General features: G+C 49.9%; 1 protein-coding gene across 5 annotated transcripts in view; it reads left to right on the forward strand.

Moving 5' to 3' along the window:
• Positions 1 to 3,072: 3,072 nt before the first annotated feature.
• The window catches only part of LOC140385423 (uncharacterized), a 417,673-nt gene continuing 395,408 nt past the window's right edge, over positions 3,073 to 25,337 (forward strand). For all 5 annotated transcript variants that reach the window (XR_011933362.1, XM_072467556.1, XM_072467557.1 and 2 more), the window contains exon 1: positions 3,073 to 3,438. Coding sequence is in view for 4 of the 5 variants with exons in the window: in XM_072467556.1 (XP_072323657.1) it covers positions 3,152 to 3,438 (287 nt within the window). In the remaining variant the exon portion in view is untranslated. The remainder of the gene's footprint in view (positions 3,439 to 25,337) is intronic.

The following is a 25,337-nucleotide window of genomic DNA, read 5'->3' on the forward strand; positions in this document are numbered from 1 at the left end:
TATCTGAAACCATTTATTCTTTAATATACTGTGTTGCAGCCTGTTGTCTCAATAATGTGACTTCATTCTCTTTCAGCACGGTTATACTTCTGGACGTGGGGGTCGGTTTAGCTCAGTTGGCTGGACAGCTGGTTTGTGATGCAGAGCAAGGCCAGCAGTGCGGGTTCAATTCCTGTACTGGCTGAGGTTATTCATGTAGGCTCTGCCTTCTCAACCTTGCTCCTCACCTAAGGTGTGGTGACCCTCAGGTTAAATCACCACCAGTCAGTTCTCCCCCTCAAAAGGGGGGGGGGGGGGCCTTGGGTCATCTGGGACTATGGCAACTTTACTTATGGACCTACAATGCTTGTGGAAGGTTTCCCATTTAAGGTTGGAATTAGGAGATATAAACAGATCCTTAAAATGTATTCAGCTTGCTACATTAAGGTTCACTTAAAATTCATTTCCTAGAATCACTAAACATATTTCATCCATTATTGCTGATGATCCAGTGTCTCGACTCTTGTTTAGATATTTTAAATCCATAAGATTTGGGCAGTTAAAGCATCTGATGGACAGTTCCATGGTGATGACTTGTTTGGTGAGACACTGTCTCCCAATAATTGTCAACTTGTGCTCTAGAGCCTTTGGGGTCACTTGAGGCAACTGATCATCTTCCTTTTTAATTCACTCCCTCGATTGCCCTGAAACCATTACCTTTCCTTAATTGTACTTATTGCAAACTGGTGCAGACTACCAGATAGCTCACCAGAGGCTTTTGTATACGGTTTGAAGGGTACAGGATTCCTCCTAGTAAATGTCTTATAGGAATGAGTTGTTGAAGCAAGACATCATCTTTAAGGATGATGCTCAACAACAACCTTTTCAGCGTGGCATACTGGACCAGTACCTCGCCGAGACCTTTTCAAAAAGTCTTGGCTGGCACTATAAGCTACTTAACCCAGTGGCAGCATCATGTGTAATTTTGGTCAATTGTACAATTGGTGTCTTTAGTGTTGCTAGGCTAACAGACTAGAATTCAAACTAAAATATGAAAAGTAATTTCATATATATTATGGTACTGTAATGGTGATCTTAATAAACTAGCAATCTTGAGGTCTGGACAAATGCAGAAAATATGAGTTCAAATCCCTACCATAGGCAATTTTAGAATTTGAATTGTTAGAAAGGGCAGCCTGGGGTGTATGATGGATGTCATAGTTGCAAATGAAATACAGCAGATGTGTGAAGATGGCACAGGACAGAGGTGTGAATACCATGACATCAGATCTGGTAGGATATGCTGCAAGCAGGACAAGAGGATAATTAAAAAGGTGAAATGAAGAGCTGGTATTAGTAAGAATGACTACGAAGCTGTGGGATTGGTATGTCAAAACTGGTTCACGAATATTTGCAGTTTTGTTCACAAATTAAAAATCAAGCTGCTATTGGAAGTTGACATTTCATGTGTAAGTGCTGATTGTTATAAAATTATTAAACTGATTAAATTGTCTTATTTGTACACAATGAAACTATTAATTGGCATATATTTCCTCACCTCTAATAGACATGCTTAAGTCACAGATTGTATTTCTTCCCATTTCATTATCTTGAACTGCACCAAAATGTTTGCAATTTTGACCCCAAGATGAATTTACCAATCCCTTAATCTGCATCAGCATCAAGACTTGCTACTTCCACCCAACCCCCTGTAGAGATCTACCATGCAGATCTAGTGGCACTTGCGAACACTAAAACTCAGTCGAAATTTGAGTTTCTCTTCTCGGATGCAAATAAGAATCGTTTTATTGACTAGTTGATTACAATGGAGAATCACTTAAATCTTATTCTCAAATAAGTCCAGCTAGCAAAAGGACTCAAAGAGAAGCAATTTGTAGACAATATAACTAAAATAATACAGAAATGATTTTCTTGCTTACGGCAAACAGCTTGCATTTACTTCAAGAGTTAGAGAGGAAAAGTGAAAATATGAAAAATAGACAGCGAGTAAGTAGACAGTAGATCAAGCTATAGATGATTCATGAATGAAAAATGGACGTACGATCTATCATGGTTATACTAAATCATATCAGTCTTTAGCCATCTATCTACACCCCTATGTAATCCTAATTGGTTTGGGTTAGAATCAAATAAGTTTCATTTGACGGTTAGCTGTCTGTCTTTAATGTGCAACATTAACTTGAAATGTTTCATAAATGAATTCTTATTTGTGTTATGGAATGCGATTTGGTGCCATTATCGCAAGTGGCTTGAACTGGATTCTTGCTGACGACTGACTCAATTTATATGCTGGTAAATAGGCTCATGCATATTGTTGTGAACTTGCTAACTCAACTGTTGTAATCCTGTCCTGGAGGCCCTCCAATTTACCACTACACAGAAATACTCAACTGTTGAAATCCTGTTCTGGAGGCCCTCCAATTTACCACTGTACACATAGAAAATAGAAGTAGGAGAAGGCCATTTGGTCTTTTGAGCCTGCTCCACCATTTATTATGATTTTGGCTGATTTGTTAAGTTCAATACCCTGATTCTGCCTCTTCTACGCCCCCCCCCCCCCCCCCCCCATATCTCCCTTTAGCCCCAAGAGCTATATATAATTAGTTCTTGAAATTACACGTTTTGGCCTCAACTACTTCCTGTGGTAGTGAATTCCAGATTCACCACCCTCTGGGTGAAGACATTTCTCACCTCAGTCCTAAACATTTTACCTCTTATACTCAAAACTATCAATGCCCTGGTTTTAACATTCTCATTACTTCAAATTCTTCCATGGTCTTTGCTTGCACGTCTCTCTAATCTTAAGAACTGAATCTACAACTGTTTTTATAAGTTTATTTTGTTTCCTAATTTCTTTTTTAGTTGTGCCCCTCGAAAGGGGCTATTTATTTAATGATAGCGGGATGACCAATATCTACTTATAGTTCTAATTAAGAAAGCCCCCTCTTTCCTGCTGGGTGGAACACCTGTCCACCCGTTGCTAGGCGACTGCGCGGGGCACAATGGCGGTTATAGAAGGTGCGCGGGTGTTGGGTGGGGTAACGGCCCGCCTCGCTCACAACAATGGAAGCGCTGAGCGCGAGAGAGTGCGCTCAGTGCCTTTGCTCCCATAATCTGTCTACTGATCTCTTAACATAAATGAGGACGCTAAATGTCGTGGCTGGATGCGGACGACGATGATGAAGAGGACGATGATTACCAGCTCCTGGAAGAGGTTTCTGAGAATTGGCGACGTGGACCGACAGTTCCACCCCGACGTGTGTTCAAAGTTGGCGGCCTGGCGCCGGCTCTCTCACCTTTGCAGCTTGGCCTCGGCTCAGACCTGAGTCCTGAAGCTGGACTTCAGACTCCAACTCGACACAAAGCCAGGCCATTGCGGGACAACGACAAGAGTACACAAGAACGAGAGGATATGTACGAAGTGGAACAGTTGCGCGAGTAAGTGCGGAGCAATTGCCAGTCCCTCTATGCTTTAAGAGGTGTGGGATAAAGCATCTCTGCCATTGTGCATCGGCAGATCGCTTCTGTCCGACTATTGCGCCCCCAGAGGCCAAGGGTACTGAGCTGCCCAACGGAACGGTGGTTGCCCAAATACTGATTACCCTTCCAAATGGTAATTATTTTTGTATGGATCCAAGCAGCGAGTGTTAGTATATTATTTGATGTGGTGCTTGATCCTGTCCTCTTGATATGAAATTACATATAATCAAAAGCACATATCTGGTTTGTGCTGGGGTTTACACTCCATACCCCATACAAGCCCCTCGTAATTACCTCTTGCACTGACAGCTACCTTTTTCCCCATCCACGCAGGAACCTTTGAAGTCAGAGGATAGCTATCAGAAATATAAATCCTTAATGACTTTCCTCTTTCCCCAAGGTAGGAAAGCAGTGTTCTATCTGATAGAAGCAAATTGCTGCAGATGGTGGAATCCAAAACAAAAACAGAACATGCTGGACAATCTCAGCAGGTCTGACAGCATCTGTGGAGAGAGGAGGGAGCTAACATTTTGAGTCTGGGTGATTCTTTGTCAAAGCTCAGTTAACCCAGTATGATGTGTGTATTGAACTTGGAAGCTTCCAGGTCTATATATGTTGTTTAACACTGTGCAGTGTATTTATGTTCCGCTTTCTGTTTAAGGATGTGAAGGCAACAACTACTTATTTTGCAAATTACTGCTATTTAAAGCCATCGGGTATTGGAATCCATCAGAATGACCCAATTTTTACCCATTGGATAGTTGAGTTGTAGGGCTCTCATTAGTTGTTTGAGATGCTGTTTAGACTGTTGGTGATGATAAGATCTTGTCTATACTAAATTGTAATTGTGGAATACTTCATACTGAAGCATTTTAAATTGCTGGGACAGAAGAACTCTCTCACTTTCTGGACATAGTTGAGTTTGGTCATGATTAGCTACCACCAGATTAAAAAATTGTGAAAACATGAATGATTTGTAAATAATTGACCATGATTAGAGATTTTCAGCTCAAAAAACAAACTAAGTGACTACTTTTAGCCTTTGAATATTCACATGTGTGACAATATGGGTAGGAAGAGGATTTTGCATGGATAAGCAGAACAGGAAGAAAGCTAAGATGTGTTGCAGGAAAACTCCTGGTTGGCCCTACTAGAGGACGTCCATTTTTAAGTGTAGCTATTAGAGGCTTGTTCATTCCTAATATAATCTTTTGACTCCTGAATGATGTTGGAGGAACTACCAGTTTAATCCATATATTCTGAATCTGTTGATCTGATCTAGCTCAATGTTGAAATTAGTATTTTGCCTCCTGTGAAAGCACAATTTGTGTGTTTTTGAGCAAATCTTAGAATTAGGGTAGTTCTTGTTTCAGTTTCTTAATGTGTGTTTTTATCAAATTGTTTTAAGTGTAGTTTTATTTGTCTTTGAACAATTCATTGGGTTTGCCTAGAAAGAAGGCCTTGCTGGATCTGACACTGAGGAATAAAGTGAGCCAAGTGGACCAAGTGACTGGGGAGGGGGTCATCATCTATCACAACGTTTAGATGAGTAATGGAGAAGAGCAAGGAGCAATCTGCAGTAGAATGTGGCAATTTGGAAGAGGGCTAATTTTTTTTAAAAAATAATTTTTATTAAGGTTTTCACAGAATATCAATAACAAAATGAAAAAGGAACCGAACAGGGTTAAATATAAAATATAATCAAAAAACAACCCTCCATACCCCCCTCCCCCCTGTACTAAAATAATAAATTAACACCCCAACTTAACACAGAGCCAACATGGCAAATATATGCACCCCTTCAGATCCCCCAGTGTTAATAAACATAAATAAAGTGACCCCCCCCCCCAAGTTGCTGCTGCCATTGACCAATGTCTACCGTTCTGCCAGGAAGTCTAAGAACGGTTGCCACCGCCTGAAGAACCCTTGTACCGACCCTCTCAAGGCGAATTTCACCCCCTCCAATTTAATAAACCCTGCCATAGCGTTGATCCAGTATTCCACGCTTGGGGGCCTCGCGTCCTTCCACTGAAGAAGAATCCTCCGCCGGGCTACCAGGGATGCAAAGGCCAGAATAGCGGCCTCTTTCGCCTCCTGCACTCCCGGCTCCTCTGCCACCCCAAATATTGCAAGCCCCCAGCCCGGTTTGACCCTGGATCCTATCACCCTCGACACCGTCCTCGCTACGCCCTTCCAAAATTCCTCCAGCGCTGGGCATACCCAGAACATATGGGCGTGGTTTGCTGGGCTCCCTGAGCACCTAACACACCTGTCCTCACCCCCAAAGAACCGGCTCATCCTTGTCCCGGTCATGTGTGCCCTATGCAGCACCTTAAACTGTATGAGGCTGAGCCTTGCGCACGAAGATGAAGAGTTCATCCTCCCTAGGGCATCTGCCCATGTCCCTTCCTCGATCTCCTCTCCCAACTCCTCCTCCTACTTACCTTTCACCTTCACCACCGAGGCCTCCTCCTCCTCCTGCATCACCTGGTAAGTTTCCGAGATCTTCCCCACTCACACCCACCCCCCCCCCCCCCCGAGAGCACCCTGTCCTGTACTGTACGTGGCAACAGCTGCGGTAATTCCACCACCTGCCGCCTGGCAAACGCCCTTACCTGTAAGTACCTGAAGGTGTTCCCCGGGGGGAGCCCATACTTCTCCAACTCACCCAGGCTGGCGAACTTCCCGTCCACAAACAGGTCTCCCAACCTTCGTATCCCTGCCCTGTGCTACCCCGAAAACCCTCCATCTGTCCTCCCTGGGACGAACCGGTGGTTCCCCCGTATTGGGGTCCACACCGAGGCCCCAACTTCCCCCCCCCCCCCCGTGCTGCCTCCAGTGCCCCCAGAATTTGAGGGCAGCCGCCACTACCGGGCTCGTGGTATTCCTCCTTGGAGGGAGCGGCAGCGGCGCCGTTGCCAGCGCCCCCAAACTCGTACCCACACAGGACGCCGTCTCCAGCCTCTTCCATGCAGCCCCCTCCCTCTCCATCACCCACTTGCGCACCATCGTCGCATTGGCGGCCCAGTAGTACCCACAGACGTTGGGCAGCGCCAGTCCCCCCCCTATCTCTACTCCGCTCCAGGAACACCCTTCTCACCCTCGGAGTCCCTCGCGCCCACACAAACCCCATTATGCTCCTGTTGACCCGCCTAAAAAAGGCCTTCGGGATAAACACGGGGAGGCACTGGAACAGGAACAAAAACCTTGGGAGCACCGTCATTTTGACTGACTGCACCCTACCCGCCAAGGCAGTGGCAACGCGTCGCACCTCTTGAACTCCTCCTCCATTTGCTCCACCAGCCTTGTGAAACTAAGCCTATGCAGGACCTCCCAGCTCCTGGCCACCTGGATCCCCAAATACCTGAAGCTCCTCTCTGCACTTTTTAGTGGGAGCTCGCCAATCCCCCTCACCTGGTCCCCTGGGTGAACCACGAACAGGTCGCTCGTCCCCATGTTGAGCTTGTACCCTGAGAAATCCCCGAATTCCCTAAGGATCCTCATTACCTCCGGCATTCCCCCCACCGGGTCCGCCACATATAGCAGCATGTCGTCCGCATAGAGCGACACCCTATGTTCCTCCCCACCCCGCACTAACCCCCTCCAGTTCCTTGACTCCCTCAGTGCCATAGCCAGGGGTTCAATTGCCAGCGCGAAGAGCAGGGGGGACAGGGGACACCATACTTCGTCCCTCGGTGCAACCAAAAGTACTCAGACCTCCTCCTGTTCGTGGCCACAGTCGCCACCTGACAAACCTCTCCCCAAACCCAAACCTCTTCAGCACCTCCCACAGGTACCCCCACTCTACCCTATCGAAGGCTTTCTCAGCGTCCATCGCCACCACTATCTCCGTCTCCCCCTCCCTCGCCGGCATCATGATAACGTTCAGAAGCCTCCGCACATTCGCGTTCAACTGCCTCCCCTTCGTCTGGTCTTTGTGGATGACCTGTGGCACACAATCCTCAATCCTTCGCCAGCACTTGGCATCTACGTTCAGCAGCGAAATCGGCCTATAAGACCCACACTGCAGGGGTTCCTTGTCCCGCTTCAGGAGCAAGGAGATCAGTGCCCGGGACATCGTCGGGGGCAAAGCCTCCCCCTCCTTTGCCTCATTAAAGGTCCTAACTAGCAATGGGCCCAACAGGTCCATATATTTTTGATAAAATTCGACCGGGAAACCGTCCGGCCCCGGTGCCTTCCCCGCCTGCATGCTCCCTATCCCTTTGGTCAGCTCCTCCAGCCCAATTGGGGCCCCCAATCCCGCCACCAGTCCCTCCTCCACCTTCGGAAACCTCAATTGGTCCAGAAAGCGGCCCATCCCTCCCTCCTCCAGTGGGGGCTCGGACCGATACAATTCCTCATAAAAGTCCCTGAAGACCCCATTGATGCCAACCCCACTCCGCACCACACTCCCTCCCCTGCCCTGTAGCCACCTAAATTGGCCAACTCTCGATTTAAAATGGCGAACGGCAAAGGCTGATGGAAAAGTCAGCCAACAAGACAGAAACCAGCGGCTGCAGGTTTGCTGTGTAGTTACCTCTGCAAAAACCAGACAACATCGATACCAGCGGCTATCAGCATAACAAAGTAGCAGCCATCCGCATACTGATGAGCAATCCCCGGGAACAATAAGTAACATTTTGGACACACAAAGCAAAGCCAGACTCCTCGGCGCCAGCAGGAGCAAACACAAAGGAGGTGAACGAGCACCTCGAGACCGCCCATCAATCAGGGAGAAAATCGAACCAAGCGATTGGGACAAAGTCCAATCACTTGGGACCAAGTAATGGGTCCGCCCCGAAAGGCGGGAAGCCCCTGGGGACTATAAGAATTGAGCCCCAAGTTCAAATTGCGCTCTTCTCTTCTTCATCTCTGCGTCCTGCCCGGGTCACCCAGCAACACAAACCAACATTGACCGTGATGGGTGCAGTGACTCCAGTGATCACCAAAGCCCGTAAGTCTTAATTCAACGCTCGCTACGAGATAGGCGCTCCTAGCTACCAATCCTTACCAACTTCGAATCCCGCAGACTCAGAACCCGAACGAAAGACCATTTGTTCCCCTGACCTAGTGGGCCAGTCCGAAGTTAAGTATAGGCCTGTTAGTTGTAGAAGTAGCTTAGACGTAGAATTTGTGCATGAGTAGCGATTACTGTGTATAATAAATGTGCTTTGATTTAAATCTTACTAATCGGTGTATTGGGTTATTGATCATTACTTGGACTTGAACCTTGTGGTGGTATCATAAAGATACCTGGCGACTCGAGAGCAAGGGTAATAAAACAGAGCAATTGAACCAAGGAGAAAATCAGCAACATTATTTGGCGACATCTGACGGGACCCGATCTAGAAGTGGAAAACCACTCCGGGAGAACCCAGAATTTGAATTAGAGATCCAATTGGAAACGGAAAACCACAAGCGTTCAAGCAGTTCTGATCAATACTCATAAATTCGGACGTGTGTGTATGCATGCGTAACTAACAGGGCAATAAGGTAAAACTGATAGATTTTTTGTTGCGACAAAACTGTCGGAAGTTTGTATTTCAGAAAGTAGCAAAAGCCGTAGCCGCATTTACAGCACCGCCTTAATACCCCTGTCCCAAATTTGAAGAGCAGCATTCGGATTCATACCCCTGTCCCAAATTTGAAGAGCAGCATTCGGATAGGAAAGATGGCAATGCAGGCAATGCAACGCCTCATGAACCCAGAGGAATTTGCGGTCGCAGCGACCAGCAGCAGTAGAGTGGGACAATGTCCCATTTGGGAGGAAGAGATCAGGAAATATCTCAAAGGGAAAGGATGGCCCCTTTGGAATGAATTCTGTGACAACGAGGAATCAGGCCCCGGGAGTATAGGACATACATGGTGGGAGAACCTGAGTGAGATCCACAAAACGAGCATAGGGAAAGCTCGCAAGCCGATGGCAATCGTGTCCTGCTTGGCACAATTGTGAGGCACAGAGGAGGTCGTTAAGACGCTCCGGAAAGAAGTAGAGGGCATACATCGAATGAGTAAGGTCGATGTAAGCGAGGTAGAAAAGGAGAATTTGGAATTGAGAAGGAAGTTCGCAACAAAAGATGGAGAGGTGGAGGATGCCAAAAGGGCACACCAATCTTGTCTGGCGCACTTAAGCAGCTTCCAGTCTCAATACGAAAAGGCCTATCAGAACACGCAACGTGCAGTCCTGGTATGTGAAGAAACAGAAAAGCAGGTATTACAGAGACAGTGTAGTGACCTAAAGGCAGCATTAAGAGCACTCCATGCTGCCACTGCAGAACAAAGACAAAGCACGCTAGATCACGCAAAGTGCCGGAAGCAGATTGCAGAGCTGCAATCGCTGCTTTCAGTTCAGAAAGGCTTCCAGGAAACCTTTGGAGCAAAATTAGATCAGGAAGACGGCCCTGATTGGGAAGAATTGAATGAAACAGCGCAGAGACATGTTCAGGGAACATATGCGCAGGGAAAGCCACAAAAGAGGAAAACGCCCCAACCACCCACAGAGCAGATAGTTCACACTCTAATGAACCCAGTCACCACCCACCGTACAGCCTCATCGGACGATACGGAATTTCTATACTCCACCCCCTTAACAGTGACCCAATTACGGGACGCGTGTGAGAAAATCACACTGTTCCTCCCCACCTCAGACCCCCACCATTTCTTTGCCACAGTCAAGCATTAGGCGACCATGTACGGCATGGATGAGCGACAGCATGTAAAGCTCACAGTTTTAAGTTTAGACCCTTCAGTAGAGCAGCCCTTCCCGACCCACAGAATGTAGGAGGAGGCACCCTTGCAGAAATGCATACCGCGATCCTGGATGCGATCGGGTATAACCGGGGTGACCCCGTAGATGGCCTCAACAAATGTAGGCAAAAGAAATCCGAGCACCCCACAGCGTTTGCTGGACGCCTGTGGATCCACTTTGCAGCAGTCTTTGGAGACGTAGACCGTGCCCATTTGTCCCCAGACAACATGGCCAAAAGGACCCGCACCCTTATCTCCCATGCCACAGAAACAGGACAGAAAGCTTGCACGAGTTATGATCCCTCGGAGGAGGCCCATAACGAGAAGTGGGTAGTGAAAAGATTGTCCCGCACTTGGGAGCAATCTATACAAAGCAAACCCGCAGTCAAGAATCCCGAGGAAAAGCAGGCCGACGCAGATATACAGGCAGTAAAAACACACCAGAACCCCGCATGGGTGAATGAAGGAAAGAACAGCCCCCCACCCAAGCCACAGGAGTGTTACAACTGTGGACAGTTGGGACACTTCGCAAGAGAGTGCAATGCCCCTAGAAAGCCACAGAGAGCCCAGCAGACGGGCACTCTGAGTAAGAAGAAGACAGAGCACATTCATAATGTTAGCGCCCGTTCAGATCAGATGGACTTGACCGGAACGGACTGACGGTGTACGGGCTCCCCCAGTTGGGTCTGCGACACCCTTTGGGATAGGTCTGGACGACCGGTAGTTGCAACGAAAATTCAGGGCAGCCCATCGAATTTCTCTGGGACACAGGAGGGTCCCGTACCACAATAAATTCCTCCACCCTGTTTCAAAAAAACACGTGGCCCACTACAGCCACTATCACCCTCAGCGGCTTTACAGGCCACTCACAGCAGGGACACATCAAAACCCCTGTACCCATTCAAATCGGTACCATCACCACTAAGCACCCCGTAGTTTTAGTTGACCTGCCCCACACAGCAGAACACATTCTGGGAACTGATTTCATGAATTCCCATAATCTTTCATTTGATCCAGTCAACCAGTGTGTCTGGAAGATGGCAAAATCCGCAAGAGCCCCTGCAACGCTCAACATAGGAGAGTACGCGAACAAAATTAGCGCAGTAGGCAAATTTTGGTTCAACCCGACCACGCTTAGTACGGACAGGCAGGTTAGGGCAGTTCTGCAAAAGAACAGGGCAGCATTCACGACCCACAATCACGACGGATGACTGGCTCCGTACAAGTAACAGGACCTGACCCTAGACCCCCAAAACAGTATGGATTTCCCCAAGAGGCAGAGGGAGAAATCTCAAAGATAATAGAAAGCTTATTAGAGCAGGGCGTACTTAGATCCTTCACGCTTTGCGTTAGGATCACAAGGAGGGAATGTAGCCACCTAAATTGGCCAACTCCCGATTTAAAATGGCGAACGGCAATGGCTGATGGGAAAGTCAGCCAACAAGACAGAAACCAGCGGCTGCAGGTTTGCTGTGTATTTACCTCTGCAAAAACCAGACAACATCGATACCAGCGGCCATCAGCATAACAAAGTAGCAGCCATCTGCATACTGATGAGCAATGCCCGGGAACAATAAGTAACATTTTGGACACACAAAGCAAAGCCAGACTCCTCGGCGCCAGCAGGAGCCAACACAAAGGATGTGAACGAGCACCTCGAGACCGCCCATCGATCAGGGAGAAAATCTAACCAAGCGATTGGGACAAAGTCCAATCACTTGGGACCAAGTACAGGGTCCGCCCCGAAAGGCGGGAAGCCCCTGGGGACTATAAGAATTGAGCCCCAAGTTCAAATTGCGCTCTTCTCTTCTTCATCTCTGCGTCCTGCCCGGGTCACCCAGCAACACGAATCAACATTGACTGTGACCGGTGCAGTGACTCCAGTGATCACCGAAGCCCGTAAGTCTTAATTCAACGCTCGCTACGAGATAGGCGCTCCTACCTATCAATCCGTACCAACTTCGAATCCCGCAGACTCAGAACCTGAACGAAAGGCCATTTGTTCCCCTGACCTGGTGGGGCCAGTCCGAAGTTAAGTATAGGCCTGTTAGTTGTAGAAGTAGCTTAGACGTAGAATTTGTGCATGAGTAGCGATTACTGTGTATAATAAATGTGCTTTGATTTAAATCTTACTAATCGGTGTATTGGGTTATTGATCATTACTCGGACTTGAACCTCGTGGCGGTATCATAAAGATACCTGGCGACTCGAGAGCAAAGGTAATAAAACAGAGCAATTGAACCAAGGAGAAAATCAGCAACAGTCCTTAACTCCCCCAATCTCCCTAGCTGCGTCCCGCTTCCGGAGCTGATGCGCCAGCATCCGGCTTGCCTTTTCCCCATACTCATAAATCGCCCCCTGGGCCTTCCTCCACTGCACCTCCGCCTTCCTGGTGGTCACCAGGTCGAATTTGGCCTGGAGGCTGCGCCTCTTCCTCAACAGTCCGTCCTCAGGCACCTCCGCATACCTCCTGTCTACCCTCACCATCTCCCCCACCAGCCTCTCCCTCTGCTCCCTCCTATCCTTGTGGGCCTAATGGTGATCAGCTCTCCCCTAACCACCGCCTTCAGCGCCTCCCATACCATCTCCACTCGGAATTCCCCGTTATCGTTGACCTCCATGTACCTCTATGCTTCCTCGGACCCGCTCACTTACATCCTCGTCCGCCAACAGCTCCACCTCCAAATGCCACAACGGGCGCTGGTCCCTCTCCTCCCCCAGCTCTAAGTCCACCCAATGCGGGACGTGATCCGAAATGGCTATCGCCGAGCACTCAATATCCTCTACTCTCGCTATCAGCGCCCTGCTCAAAATAAAAAAGTCGATCCGTGAATAAGCCTTATGGACTTAGTGAGAAGAATGAAAATTCCCGAGCCCCCGGCCTTGCAAATCTCCAAGGGTCCGCCACTCCCATCTGGTCCATAAACCCCCTCAGCACCCTAGCCGCCGCCGGCCTCCTACCCGTCCTAGACCTGGAGTGATCGAGTGCCGGATCTAACTCCGTGTTAAAGACTCCCCCCATTATCAGGCCCCCCACTTCCAAGTCTGGGATCTGACCCAACATGCGCCGCATAAAACCCGCATCTTCCCAGTTCGGGGCATACACATTGACCAGTACCACCCTCTCTCCCTGCAGCTTACCACTAACCATTACGTACCTACCGACATTGTCTGCCACAATGCTCGATGCCTCGAATGACACCTTCTTTCTCACCAAGATCGCCACCCCTCGAATTTTGGCATCCAGCCCCGAATGAAACACCTGACCTACCCACCCTTTCCTCAATCTTACCTGGTCTGCCACATTCAGATGTGTCTCCTGGAGCATGACCACATCCGCCTTCAGCCCATTCAGGTGCGCGAACACGCGGGCCCGCTTGGCCGTCCCGTTCAGTCCCCTTACATTCCAGGTTATCAGCCGGATCAGGGGGCTATCTGCCCCCCTCCCCCGCCGACTAGCCATAACCCCTCCTCGGCCAGCCACGCGCCCGCACCCCACGCCCGGCCCGTCCCCCACGGCGGCAGACCCCCGTCGCGAACCCCCCCACTCGCTCCAGCTCCCCCTTGACCATAGCAGCAGCAACTCGATGCGCCCCCCCCCCCCCCCCTAAAAAGGCTAGGACCCCTCCTAGCTGCTTTACTCCCCCCATTGCACTTCCGCAAGTCAGCTGACTCCTGCTGACACCGGCCACTCCCGCCTCTCCTTCGACTCCTCCCATTGTGTGACACACCCTCCTCTTCCATTCCCCATCCGCAGGCTCTCCACCTCCCCCTTCCATCCCAAGCGTGGGAAACAACCCTCGCTTCCCTGCCCCGGCCCCGCCCCCTCCAGGCTTCAGCGAGGGAAAAAGCCCGCGCTTACCACCTACCCGGCCCCGCCACCTCTGACGCAGCTCCTTTTACAGGCCCAGTCCCCTCACCCCCGACTTGGGCCTTCCCCTCCCCCGCGGGGCCCCATCACACTGCCGGCCATCCACCCCTGTTCCATTTGCTTAACCCCCTCCAAGAGCCCCCACCGACCAACCCAACCAAAACAGTGCCCAACCAGCCCTAACCATCCTCACCCAACCAGAAAAAAAAAACAAGAGCAAAGGAACCCCCCCTCAAAAAGTAACATATCAACCGCAATCTCCAAACGCCCATCCCGACCCTCAATCTGTGTCCAACTTCTCGGCCTGAACAAAGGTCCTCGCCTCCTCCGGAGACTCAAAATATTGGTGCCGGTCCTTATAGGTGACCCACAGTCGCGCCGGCTGCAGCATGCCAAACTTCACCCCCTTCCTGTGCAGCACCGCCTTCGCTCGATTGTACCCGGCCCCCATCTTCACCACCTCCGCACTCCAGTCTGGTAAATTCGAACCTCCGCGTTCTCCCACCTGCTGCTCCTCTCCTTCTTGGCCCACCTAAGCACACAGTCCCAATCAGCGAACCGATGAAACCGCACCAGCACCGCCCGCGGAGGTTCGTTAACCTTGGGCCTCCTCGCCAGCACTCTATGGGCCCCTTCCAGCTCCAGGGGCCCCTGGAAGGACCCCGCTCCCATCAGCGAGTTCAACATGGTGACCACATCGGCCCCCAGAATACGCAAGTTCTTCCGCCTCGACCGATTCTCCATCTCCTCGAACCGCTCCTGCCATTTCTTGTGGAGCGCTTCATGCGCCTCCACTTTTACCGCCAGGCCTAAGATCTCGTCCTCGTTGCCGGAGATCTTTTGTCGGGCCTCGCGGATCGCCACCCCCTGGGCCGTCTGTGTCTCCATCGATAGAAGCCTTCATCGGCTCAAGCAGGTCCGCTTTAATCTTCCTAAAGCAGCACTGGATAACCTCCTGTTGCTCCTGCGCCCACTGCATCCACGCTGCCTGGTCACCGCCCGCCGCCATTTTGTTCTTCTTCCCTCGCACCTTCTTCGGGTCCACCACCACTCTTTTAGTCGCCCCGCTCCTGGTAAAAGCCATATACTGTCGGGGAACTATTGTACTCTCCTTCCCACAGCGGGAAACATCGAGAAACTTCCGTTGGGGGCCCTGAAAAGAGCCCAAAAGCCCGTTTTTGTGGGAGCTGCCGAATGTGCGACTTAGCTCCGCATAGCCGCAACCCGAAGTCCAGAAGAGTTGGGTTGAGAGGAGAACTGGTTAGTCTTAAAATGAAACCAAAGACTGACAGGAAAAACAGTAACAGAACAATGAGCTATCGATAGGAAAGGGATGCCTAGGTACAGACTACATACAAACCTACAAATTGGGAGCAGGAATAGGCCCCTCGAGTCTGCTTCACCATTCAATAAGATCATGGCTGATCTGATTGTAACCTCAACCCCACATTCCTGTATACCCCTGATAACCTTTTGCTCTTTATTAATCAAGAGCCTATTTAGCTTTGCTTTTAAAAAATTCAAGAGATTATGCTTCCACTGCCTTTTGAGGAAGAGGGTTCCAAAGATCTGCAACCCTCTCAGAGAAAATTTTTCTCCTCATCGCCATCTTAAATGAGTGACACCTTATTTTTAGGAAGAAGACTTACAACACCAGGTTAAAGTCCAGCCGGTTTGTTTCGATGTCACTAGCTTTTGGAGCGCTGCTCCTTACTCAGGTGAATGAAGAGGTATGTTCCAGAAACATATATATAGACAGATTCAAAGGTGGCAGATACCACACAACCCTGCCATGTCAATCTCTGCAAGACGTGCCAGATCATCGACATGGATACCACCATTACACGTGAGAACACCACCCACCAGGTACACGGTACATACTCGTGTGACTCGACCAACGTTGTACCTCATATGCTGCAGGAAAGGATGTCCCAAAGCGTGGTACATTGGCAAGACCATGCAGACGGTGCGACAACGGATGAACGGACTTCGCGCGACAATCACCAGGCAGGAATGTTCCCTTCCAGTCAGGGAACACTTCAGCAGTCAAGGGCATTCAGCCTCTGATCTCCGGGTAAGCGTTCTCCAAGGCGGCCTTCAGGACCCGCGACAATCGCCGAGCAGAAACTTATAGCCAAGTTCCGCACACATGAGTGCAGCGTCAACCGGGACCTGGGATTCATGTCGCATTACATTCATCCCCCACCACCTGGCCTGCGAAATCCTACCAACTGTCCTGGCTTGACACAATTCACACTTCTTTAACCTGAGGTTACCCCATCTCTGGATCTGTAAAGATTTAATCACCTGCTAATGCTCGTATTCCAAGCATTGTCCGACATCTTTGAATCTGTCTATATATATGTGTTTCTGGAACATACCTCTTCAGTCACCTGAGGAAGGAGCAGCGCTCCGAAAGCTAGTGACATCGAAACAAACCTGTTGGACTTTAACCTGGTGTTGTAAGACTTCTTACTGTGCTCACCCCAGTCCAACGCCGGCATCTCCACATCATGGCCACCTTATTTTTAAACAGCGAGCCCTGGTTCTAGATTCTCCAAAAAGAGGAAACATCCTCTCCACGTTTACCCTGTCAATAACTGTTGGGATCTTAAATGTTTCGATCAAGTCTGTAAAAGATATAAGAGCAGAAGTAGGCCATTCGGCCCATTTGAGACTGCTCCACATTCAGTGAGATCACGACTGATCTAATATGGTAACCCTCAACTCAACTTGCCTGTCTAATCACCGTAACCTGTGATTCCCTTATTGATTAACGATCTGTCTATCTCAGCCTTGAAAATACTTGCCTCTTTGTCATATAGTCGCCTCTTTCCCTTCTAAACCCCAATGGACACAAGCCTAACCTTTCCAAACATTTTTCATAAGACAACCTGCCAAATCCTAGTAGTAGTCTCTGAATTGGTTCTAACACATTTACATCTTTCCATAAATAAGGAGACCAGCACTGTATACAATACTCCAGATATGGTCTCACCAATGCCCTGTACAACTGAAGCATAACCTCCCTAATTTGTAATCAATTCCCCTCACAATAAATAATAATGATAGCTTTCCTAATTACTTGCTGTACCTGTATATTAGCCGTTTCTAATTCATGCAGATTCATGCAATAGGCACCCAGATCTCTAGATGTTGGAGGAACTACCAGTTTAATCCATATATTCTGAATCTGTTGATCTGATCTAGCTCAATGTTGAAATTAGTATTTTGCCTCCTGTGAAAGCACAATTTGTGTGTTTTTGAGCAAATCTTAGAATTAGGGTAGTTCTTGTTTCAGTTTCTTAATGTGTGTTTTTATCAAATTGTTTTAAGTGTAGTTTTATTTGTCTTTGAACAATTCATTGGGTTTGCCTAGAAAGAAGGCCTTGCTGGATCTGACACTGAGGAATAAAGTGAGCCAAGTGGACCAAGTGACTGGGGAGGGGGTCATCATCTATCACAACGTTTAGATGAGTAATGGAGAAGAGCAAGGAGCAATCTGCAGTAGAATGTGGCAATTTGGAAGAGGGCTAATTTTTTTTAAAAAATAATTTTTATTAAGGTTTTCACAGAATATCAATAACAAAATGAAAAAGGAACCGAACAGGGTTAAATATAAAATATAATCAAAAAACAACCCTCCATACCCCCCTCCCCCCTGTACTAAAATAATAAATTAACACCCCAACTTAACACAGAGCCAACATGGCAAATATATGCACCCCTTCAGATCCCCCAGTGTTAATAAACATAAATAAAGTGACCCCCCCCCCCCCCCCCCCCAAGTTGCTGCTGCCATTGACCAATGTCTACCGTTCTGCCAGGAAGTCTAAGAACGGTTGCCACCGCCTGAAGAACCCTTGTACCGACCTTCTCAAGGCGAATTTCACCCCCTCCAATTTAATAAACCCTGCCATAGCGTTGATCCAGTATTCCACGCTTGGGGGCCTCGCGTCCTTCCACTGAAGAAGAATCCTCCGCCGGGCTACCAGGGATGCAAAGACCAGAATAGCGGCCTCTTTCGCCTCCTGCACTCCCGGCTCCTCTGCCACCCCAAATATTGCAAGCCCCCAGCCCGGTTTGACCCTGGATCCTATCACCCTCGACACCGTCCTCGCTACGCCCTTCCAAAATTCCTCCAGCGCTGGGCATACCCAGAACATATGGGCGTGGTTTGCTGGGCTCCCTGAGCACCTAACACACCTGTCCTCACCCCCAAAGAACCGGCTCATCCTTGTCCCGGTCATGTGTGCCCTATGCAGCACCTTAAACTGTATGAGGCTGAGCCTTGCGCACGAAGATGAAGAGTTCATCCTCCCTAGGGCATCTGCCCATGTCCCTTCCTCGATCTCCTCTCCCAACTCCTCCTCCTACTTACCTTTCACCTTCACCACCGAGGCCTCCTCCTCCTCCTGCATCACCTGGTAAGTTTCCGAGATCTTCCCCACTCACACCCACCCCCCCCCCCCCCCCCCGAGAGCACCCTGTCCTGTACTGTACGTGGCAACAGCTGCGGGAATTCCACCACCTGCCGCCTGGCAAACGCCCTTACCTGTAAGTACCTGAAGGTGTTCCCCGGGGGGAGCCCATACTTCTCCAACTCACCCAGGCTGGCGAACTTCCCGTCCACAAACAGGTCTCCCAACCTTCGTATCCCTGCCCTGTGCTACCCCGAAAACCCTCCATCTGTCCTCCCTGGGACGAACCGGTGGTTCCCCCGTATTGGGGTCCACACCGAGGCCCCAACTTCCCCCCCCCCCCGTGCTGCCTCCAGTGCCCCCAGATTTTGAGGGCAGCCGCCACTACCGGGCTCGTGGTATTCCTCCTTGGAGGGAGCGGCAGCGGCGCCGTTGCCAGCGCCCCCAAACTCGTACCCACACAGGACGCCGTCTCCAGCCTCTTCCATGCAGCCCCCTCCCTCTCCATCACCCACTTGCGCACCATCGTCGCATTGGCGGCCCAGTAGTACCCACAGACGTTGGGCAGCGCCAGTCCCCCCCCTATCTCTACTCCGCTCCAGGAACACCCTTCTCACCCTCGGAGTCCCTCGCGCCCACACAAACCCCATTATGCTCCTGTTGACCCGCCTAAAAAAGGCCTTCGGGATAAACACGGGGAGGCACTGGAACAGGAACAAAAACCTTGGGAGCACCGTCATTTTGACTGACTGCACTCTACCCGCCAAGGACAGCGGCAACGCGTCGCACCTCTTGAACTCCTCCTCCATTTGCTCCACCAGCCTTGTGAAACTAAGCCTATGCAGGACCTCCCAGCTCCTGGCCACCTGGATCCCCAAATACCTGAAGCTCCTCTCTGCACTTTTTAGTGGGAGCTCGCCAATCCCCCTCACCTGGTCCCCTGGGTGAACCACGAACAGGTCGCTCGTCCCCATGTTGAGCTTGTACCCTGAGAAATCCCCGAATTCCCTAAGGATCCTCATTACCTCCGGCATTCCCCCCACCGGGTCCGCCACATATAGCAGCATGTCGTCCGCATAGAGCGACACCCTATGTTCCTCCACACCCCGCACCAACCCCCTCCAGTTCCTTGACTCCCTCAGTGCCATAGCCAGGGGTTCAATTGCCAGCGCGAAGAGCAGGGGGGACAGGGGACACCATACTTCGTCCCTCGGTGCAACCAAAAGTACTCAGACCTCCTCCTGTTCGTGGCCACAGTCGCCACCTGACAAACCTCTCCCCAAACCCAAACCTCTTCAGCACCTCCCACAGGTACCCCCACTCTACCCTATCGAAGGCTTTCTCAGCGTCCATCGCCACCACTATCTCCGTCTCCCCCTCCCTCGCCGGCATCATGATAACGTTCAGAAGCCTCCGCACATTCGCGTTCAACTGCCTCCCCTTCGTCTGGTCTTTGTGGATGACCTGTGGCACACAATCCTCAATCCTTCGCCAGCACTTGGCATCTACGTTCAGCAGCGAAATCGGCCTATAAGACCCACACTGCAGGGGTTCCTTGTCCCGCTTCAGGAGCAAGGAGATCAGTGCCCGGGACATCGTCGGGGGCAAAGCCTCCCCCTCCTTTGCCTCATTAAAGGTCCTAACTAGCAATGGGCCCAACAGGTCCATATATTTTTGATAAAATTCGACCGGGAAACCGTCCGGCCCCGGTGCCTTCCCCGCCTGCATGCTCCCTATCCCTTTGGTCAGCTCCTCCAGCCCAATTGGGGCCCCCAATCCCGCCACCAGTCCCTCCTCCACCTTCGGAAACCTCAATTGGTCCAGAAAGCGGCCCATCCCTCCCTCCTCCAGTGGGGGCTCGGACCGATACAATTCCTCATAAAAGTCCCTGAAGACCCCATTGATGCCAACCCCACTCCGCACCACACTCCCTCCCCTGCCCTGTAGCCACCTAAATTGGCCAACTCTCGATTTAAAATGGCGAACGGCAAAGGCTGATGGAAAAGTCAGCCAACAAGACAGAAACCAGCGGCTGCAGGTTTGCTGTGTAGTTACCTCTGCAAAAACCAGACAACATCGATACCAGCGGCTATCAGCATAACAAAGTAGCAGCCATCCGCATACTGATGAGCAATCCCCAGGAACAATAAGTAACATTTTGGACACACAAAGCAAAGCCAGACTCCTCGGCGCCAGCAGGAGCAAACACAAAGGAGGTGAACGAGCACCTCGAGACCGCCCATCAATCAGGGAGAAAATCGAACCAAGCGATTGGGACAAAGTCCAATCACTTGGGACCAAGTAATGGGTCCGCCCCGAAAGGCGGGAAGCCCCTGGGGACTATAAGAATTGAGCCCCAAGTTCAAATTGCGCTCTTCTCTTCTTCATCTCTGCGTCCTGCCCGGGTCACCCAGCAACACAAACCAACATTGACCGTGATGGGTGCAGTGACTCCAGTGATCACCAAAGCCCGTAAGTCTTAATTCAACGCTCGCTACGAGATAGGCGCTCCTAGCTACCAATCCTTACCAACTTCGAATCCCGCAGACTCAGAACCCGAACGAAAGGCCATTTGTTCCCCTGACCTAGTGGGCCAGTCCGAAGTTAAGTATAGGCCTGTTAGTTGTAGAAGTAGCTTAGACGTAGAATTTGTGCATGAGTAGCGATTACTGTGTATAATAAATGTGCTTTGATTTAAATCTTACTAATCGGTGTATTGGGTTATTGATCATTACTTGGACTTGAACCTTGTGGTGGTATCATAAAGATACCTGGCGACTCGAGAGCAAGGGTAATAAAACAGAGCAATTGAACCAAGGAGAAAATCAGCAACATTATTTGGCGACATCTGACGGGACCCGATCTAGAAGTGGAAAACCACTCCGGGAGAACCCAGAATTTGAATTAGAGATCCATTTGTCCGACATCTTTGAATCTGTCTATATATATGTGTTTCTGGAACATACCTCTTCAGTCACCTGAGGAAGGAGCAGCGCTCCGAAAGCTAGTGACATCGAAACAAACCTGTTGGACTTTAACCTGGTGTTGTAAGACTTCTTACTGTGCTCACCCCAGTCCAACGCCGGCATCTCCACATCATGGCCACCTTATTTTTAAACAGCGAGCCCTGGTTCTAGATTCTCCAAAAAGAGGAAACATCCTCTCCACGTTTACCCTGTCAATAACTGTTGGGATCTTAAATGTTTCGATCAAGTCTGTAAAAGATATAAGAGCAGAAGTAGGCCATTCGGCCCATTTGAGACTGCTCCACATTCAATGAGATCACGACTGATCTAATATGGTAACCCTCAACTCAACTTGCCTGTCTAATCACCGTAACCTGTGATTCCCTTATTGATTAACGATCTGTCTATCTCAGCCTTGAAAATACTTGCCTCTTTGTCATATAGTCGCCTCTTTCCCTTCTAAACCCCAATGGACACAAGCCTAACCTTTCCAAACATTTTTCATAAGACAACCTGCCAAATCCTAGTAGTAGTCTCTGAATTGGTTCTAACACATTTACATCTTTCCATAAATAAGGAGACCAGCACTGTATACAATACTCCAGATATGGTCTCACCAATGCCCTGTACAACTGAAGCATAACCTCCCTAATTTGTAATCAATTCCCCTCACAATAAATAATAATGATAGCTTTCCTAATTACTTGCTGTACCTGTATATTAGCCGTTTCTAATTCATGCAGATTCATGCAATAGGCACCCAGATTCCTCTGCACCTCAAGAGTTCAAAAATCTCTCTCAATTTGGATAATAAGCATCTTTTTTATTCTTCATGCCAAAATGGACAATTTCACATTTGCCCACATAATACTCTATTTGTCAGATTTTTACACACTCGCTTAACCTGTCTAATTTAACATGGCCAATTCACCTAACCCGCACATTTTTGGACTGTGGGAGGAAACTGGAGCACCTGGAGGAAACCCACGCAGACACGGGGAGAACGTACAGACTCTGCACAGACCGTGACCTAAGCCAGGAATTGAACCTGGGACCCTGGAGCTGTGAAGCAATTGTGCTAACCACTATGCTACCGTTACTCCCTACACCAAGAACTTTTATTTTATGCAGTAACCTTTGTTGTGGCATCTTATCAAATGCCCAAGTCTAAGTACAGTACATCCATTGGTACCCCTTTATTTTTTTTAATAAACATTTTATTGAGGTGTTTTTTGGTATTATAACAACACAATAAACGACTTCCGGGTGCGGCGATGACCAGCTGAGTCGCACGTTTCGGCAGCTCCCTGTGAAACGGACTTTTGGGCTCTTGATAGGAGCCCCAACGGCAATTTTAACGGCTGAAAACACCGTGCGGTAAACCAGAAGGGTGTTCCCCCTGGACACGGATGGAAAAAGGAGAGGAAAGTGGCCGGATTGCAGCGGATCCTTTGGAACAACGGCAAGGAAGGCAAGCAGAAACCAAGATGGCGTCGGAAGGTGGCAGTTTCATATGGGGCCCTGAACAACAAGAGATTTTGAAACGCTGCGTGGAGGAGATAAAAAAGGAAATGAAGAAAGAGTTGTTGGCCCCGATATTACAGGCGATTGAAGGGCTGAAAGAGGAACAAAAGACCCAGGAGCAGGAGCTTCGGGTCGTGAAGGCGAAAGCAGCAGAGAATGAAAACGATATACAGGGCCTGGTGGTGAAGTCGGAGATACAGGAGGCACACCAGAAACGATCTGTGGAGAGGTTGGAGGCACTGGAAAATAACGCAAGGAGGAACAACTTGAGGATTCTTGGCCTTCCTGAAGGTGTGGAGGGGGCGGACGTCGGGGCATATGTGAGCACGATGCTGCACTCGTTAATGGGAGTGGAGGCCCCGACGGGTCCGTTGGAGGTGGAGGGAGCATACCGAGTTATGGTGCGAGGATCGAGAGCAGGAGAAGCTCCCAGAGCCATAGTGGTGAGATTTCTCCGTTTTAAGGATAGAGAAATGGTCCTTAGATGGGCGAAGAAAACTCGGTGTAGTAAATGGGAGAACGCGGTGATCCGCGTCTATCAAGATTGGAGTGCGGAGGTGGCGAGAAGGAGGGCGAGCTTTAATCGGGCCAAAGCGGTACTTCACAAAAAAAAGATAAAGTTTGGAATGCTGCAACCGGCAAGACTGTGGGTCACATATCAAGGGAGGCACCACTACTTTGAGACGGCGGATGAAGCGTGGACTTTTATTGTAGAAGAAAAATTGGAATGATTGGACTACGAAAATGAACGTTTGGACAAAGTGGTGGGACGAGTGGGGGGGGGGCGAAGAGGGATTGTATGATTAATCCTGCGGTATGGTAACTTTTCTTTCTCCCACAGGTGGTGAGGTGGGGAGGGAGAGGAGATGGGGCGTTGGCCATGGGAGGCGGGGCCGAGGGAGAGGCGCGGGCTTGGTTCCCGCGCTATGATAATTATGGCGGGAATAGAGAAGCAGGAAGGAGGGGGCGCCGCACGGGGCGAGCCGTGATCACGGGGGGAAGCCGAGGTCAGCCAGAGTTTGCTGACTTCTGGGAGCAACATAGGGGGAGTAATTACGCTAGCGGGGGGTCTAGCGGGGGGGGGGGGGGAGGGGAGAATTACTGAGTTGCTGCTGCTGGGGAAAGGGGGGAGTGGGTACGGGAAAGGATGGGCGGGGGGGCACCGTCTGGGAGAAATACAGCTGCGTGGGAACTGGGCGAGAAGCTGGAAAAAGATGATGGCTAACCAGCAAGAGGGGGGGGTGGGAAGCCCCCCAACTCGGCTGATCACGTGGAACGTGAGGGGGCTTAACGGGCCGATAAAGAGGGCACGAGTACTCGCACACCTTAAGAAACTTAAAGCAGATGTGGCCATGTTACAGGAAACGCACCTGAAACTGATAGATCAGGTTAGGTTGCGCAAAGGATGGGTAGGGCAGGTGTTCCATTCGGGGTTGGATGCGAAAAACAGGGGGGTGGCTATATTAGTGGGGAAGCGGGTAATGTTCGAGGCAAAGACTATAGTGGCGGATAACGGGGGCAGATACGTGATGGTGAGTGGCAAATTACAGGGAGAGATGGTGGTGTTGGTAAACGTGTATGCCCCGAATTGGGACGATGCCAATTTTATGAGGCGAATGCTAAGACGCATCCCAGACCTAGAGACCGGAAAGCTGATAATGGGGGGTGACTTTAACACGGTGTTGGAACCAAGGCTGGATAGGTCGAAGTCCAGGACTGGTAGGAGGCCGGCAGCAGCCAAGGTGCTTAAGGATTTTATGGAGCAGATGGGAGGGGTGGACCCGTGGAGATTCAGTAGACCTAGGAGTAAGGAGTTCTCGTTTTTCTCCTATGTCCATAAAGTCTATTCACGCATAGACTTTTTTGTGTTGGGTAGGGCATTGATCCCGAGGGTGAGGGGAACGGAATATACGGCTATAGCCATTTCGGATCATGCCCCACACTGGGTAGACTTGGAGATAGGGGAGGAAACAAGAGGGCGTCCACCCTGCAGAATGGACATGGGACTAATGGCGGATGAGGGGGTGTGCGTAAGGGTGAGGGGATGCATTGAAAAGTACTTGGAACTCAATGACAATGGGGAGGTTCAGGTGGGAGTGGTCTGGGAGGCGTTGAAGGCGGTGGTTAGGGGGGAGCTGATATCAATAAGGACACATAAAGGGAAGCAGGAGAGTAAGGAACGGGAGCGGTTGTTGCAAGAACTTTTGAGGGTGGACAGACAGTATGCGGAAGCACCGGAGGAGGGACTGTATAGGGAAAGGCAAAGGCTGCATGTGGAATTTGACTTGCTGACCACAGGCACTGCAGAGGCACAATGGAGGAAGGCGC

The sequence above is a fragment of the Scyliorhinus torazame genome, chromosome 11 (genome assembly GCF_047496885.1).
Source record: "Scyliorhinus torazame isolate Kashiwa2021f chromosome 11, sScyTor2.1, whole genome shotgun sequence".
Classification (NCBI taxonomy): Eukaryota; Metazoa; Chordata; class Chondrichthyes; order Carcharhiniformes; family Scyliorhinidae; genus Scyliorhinus; species Scyliorhinus torazame.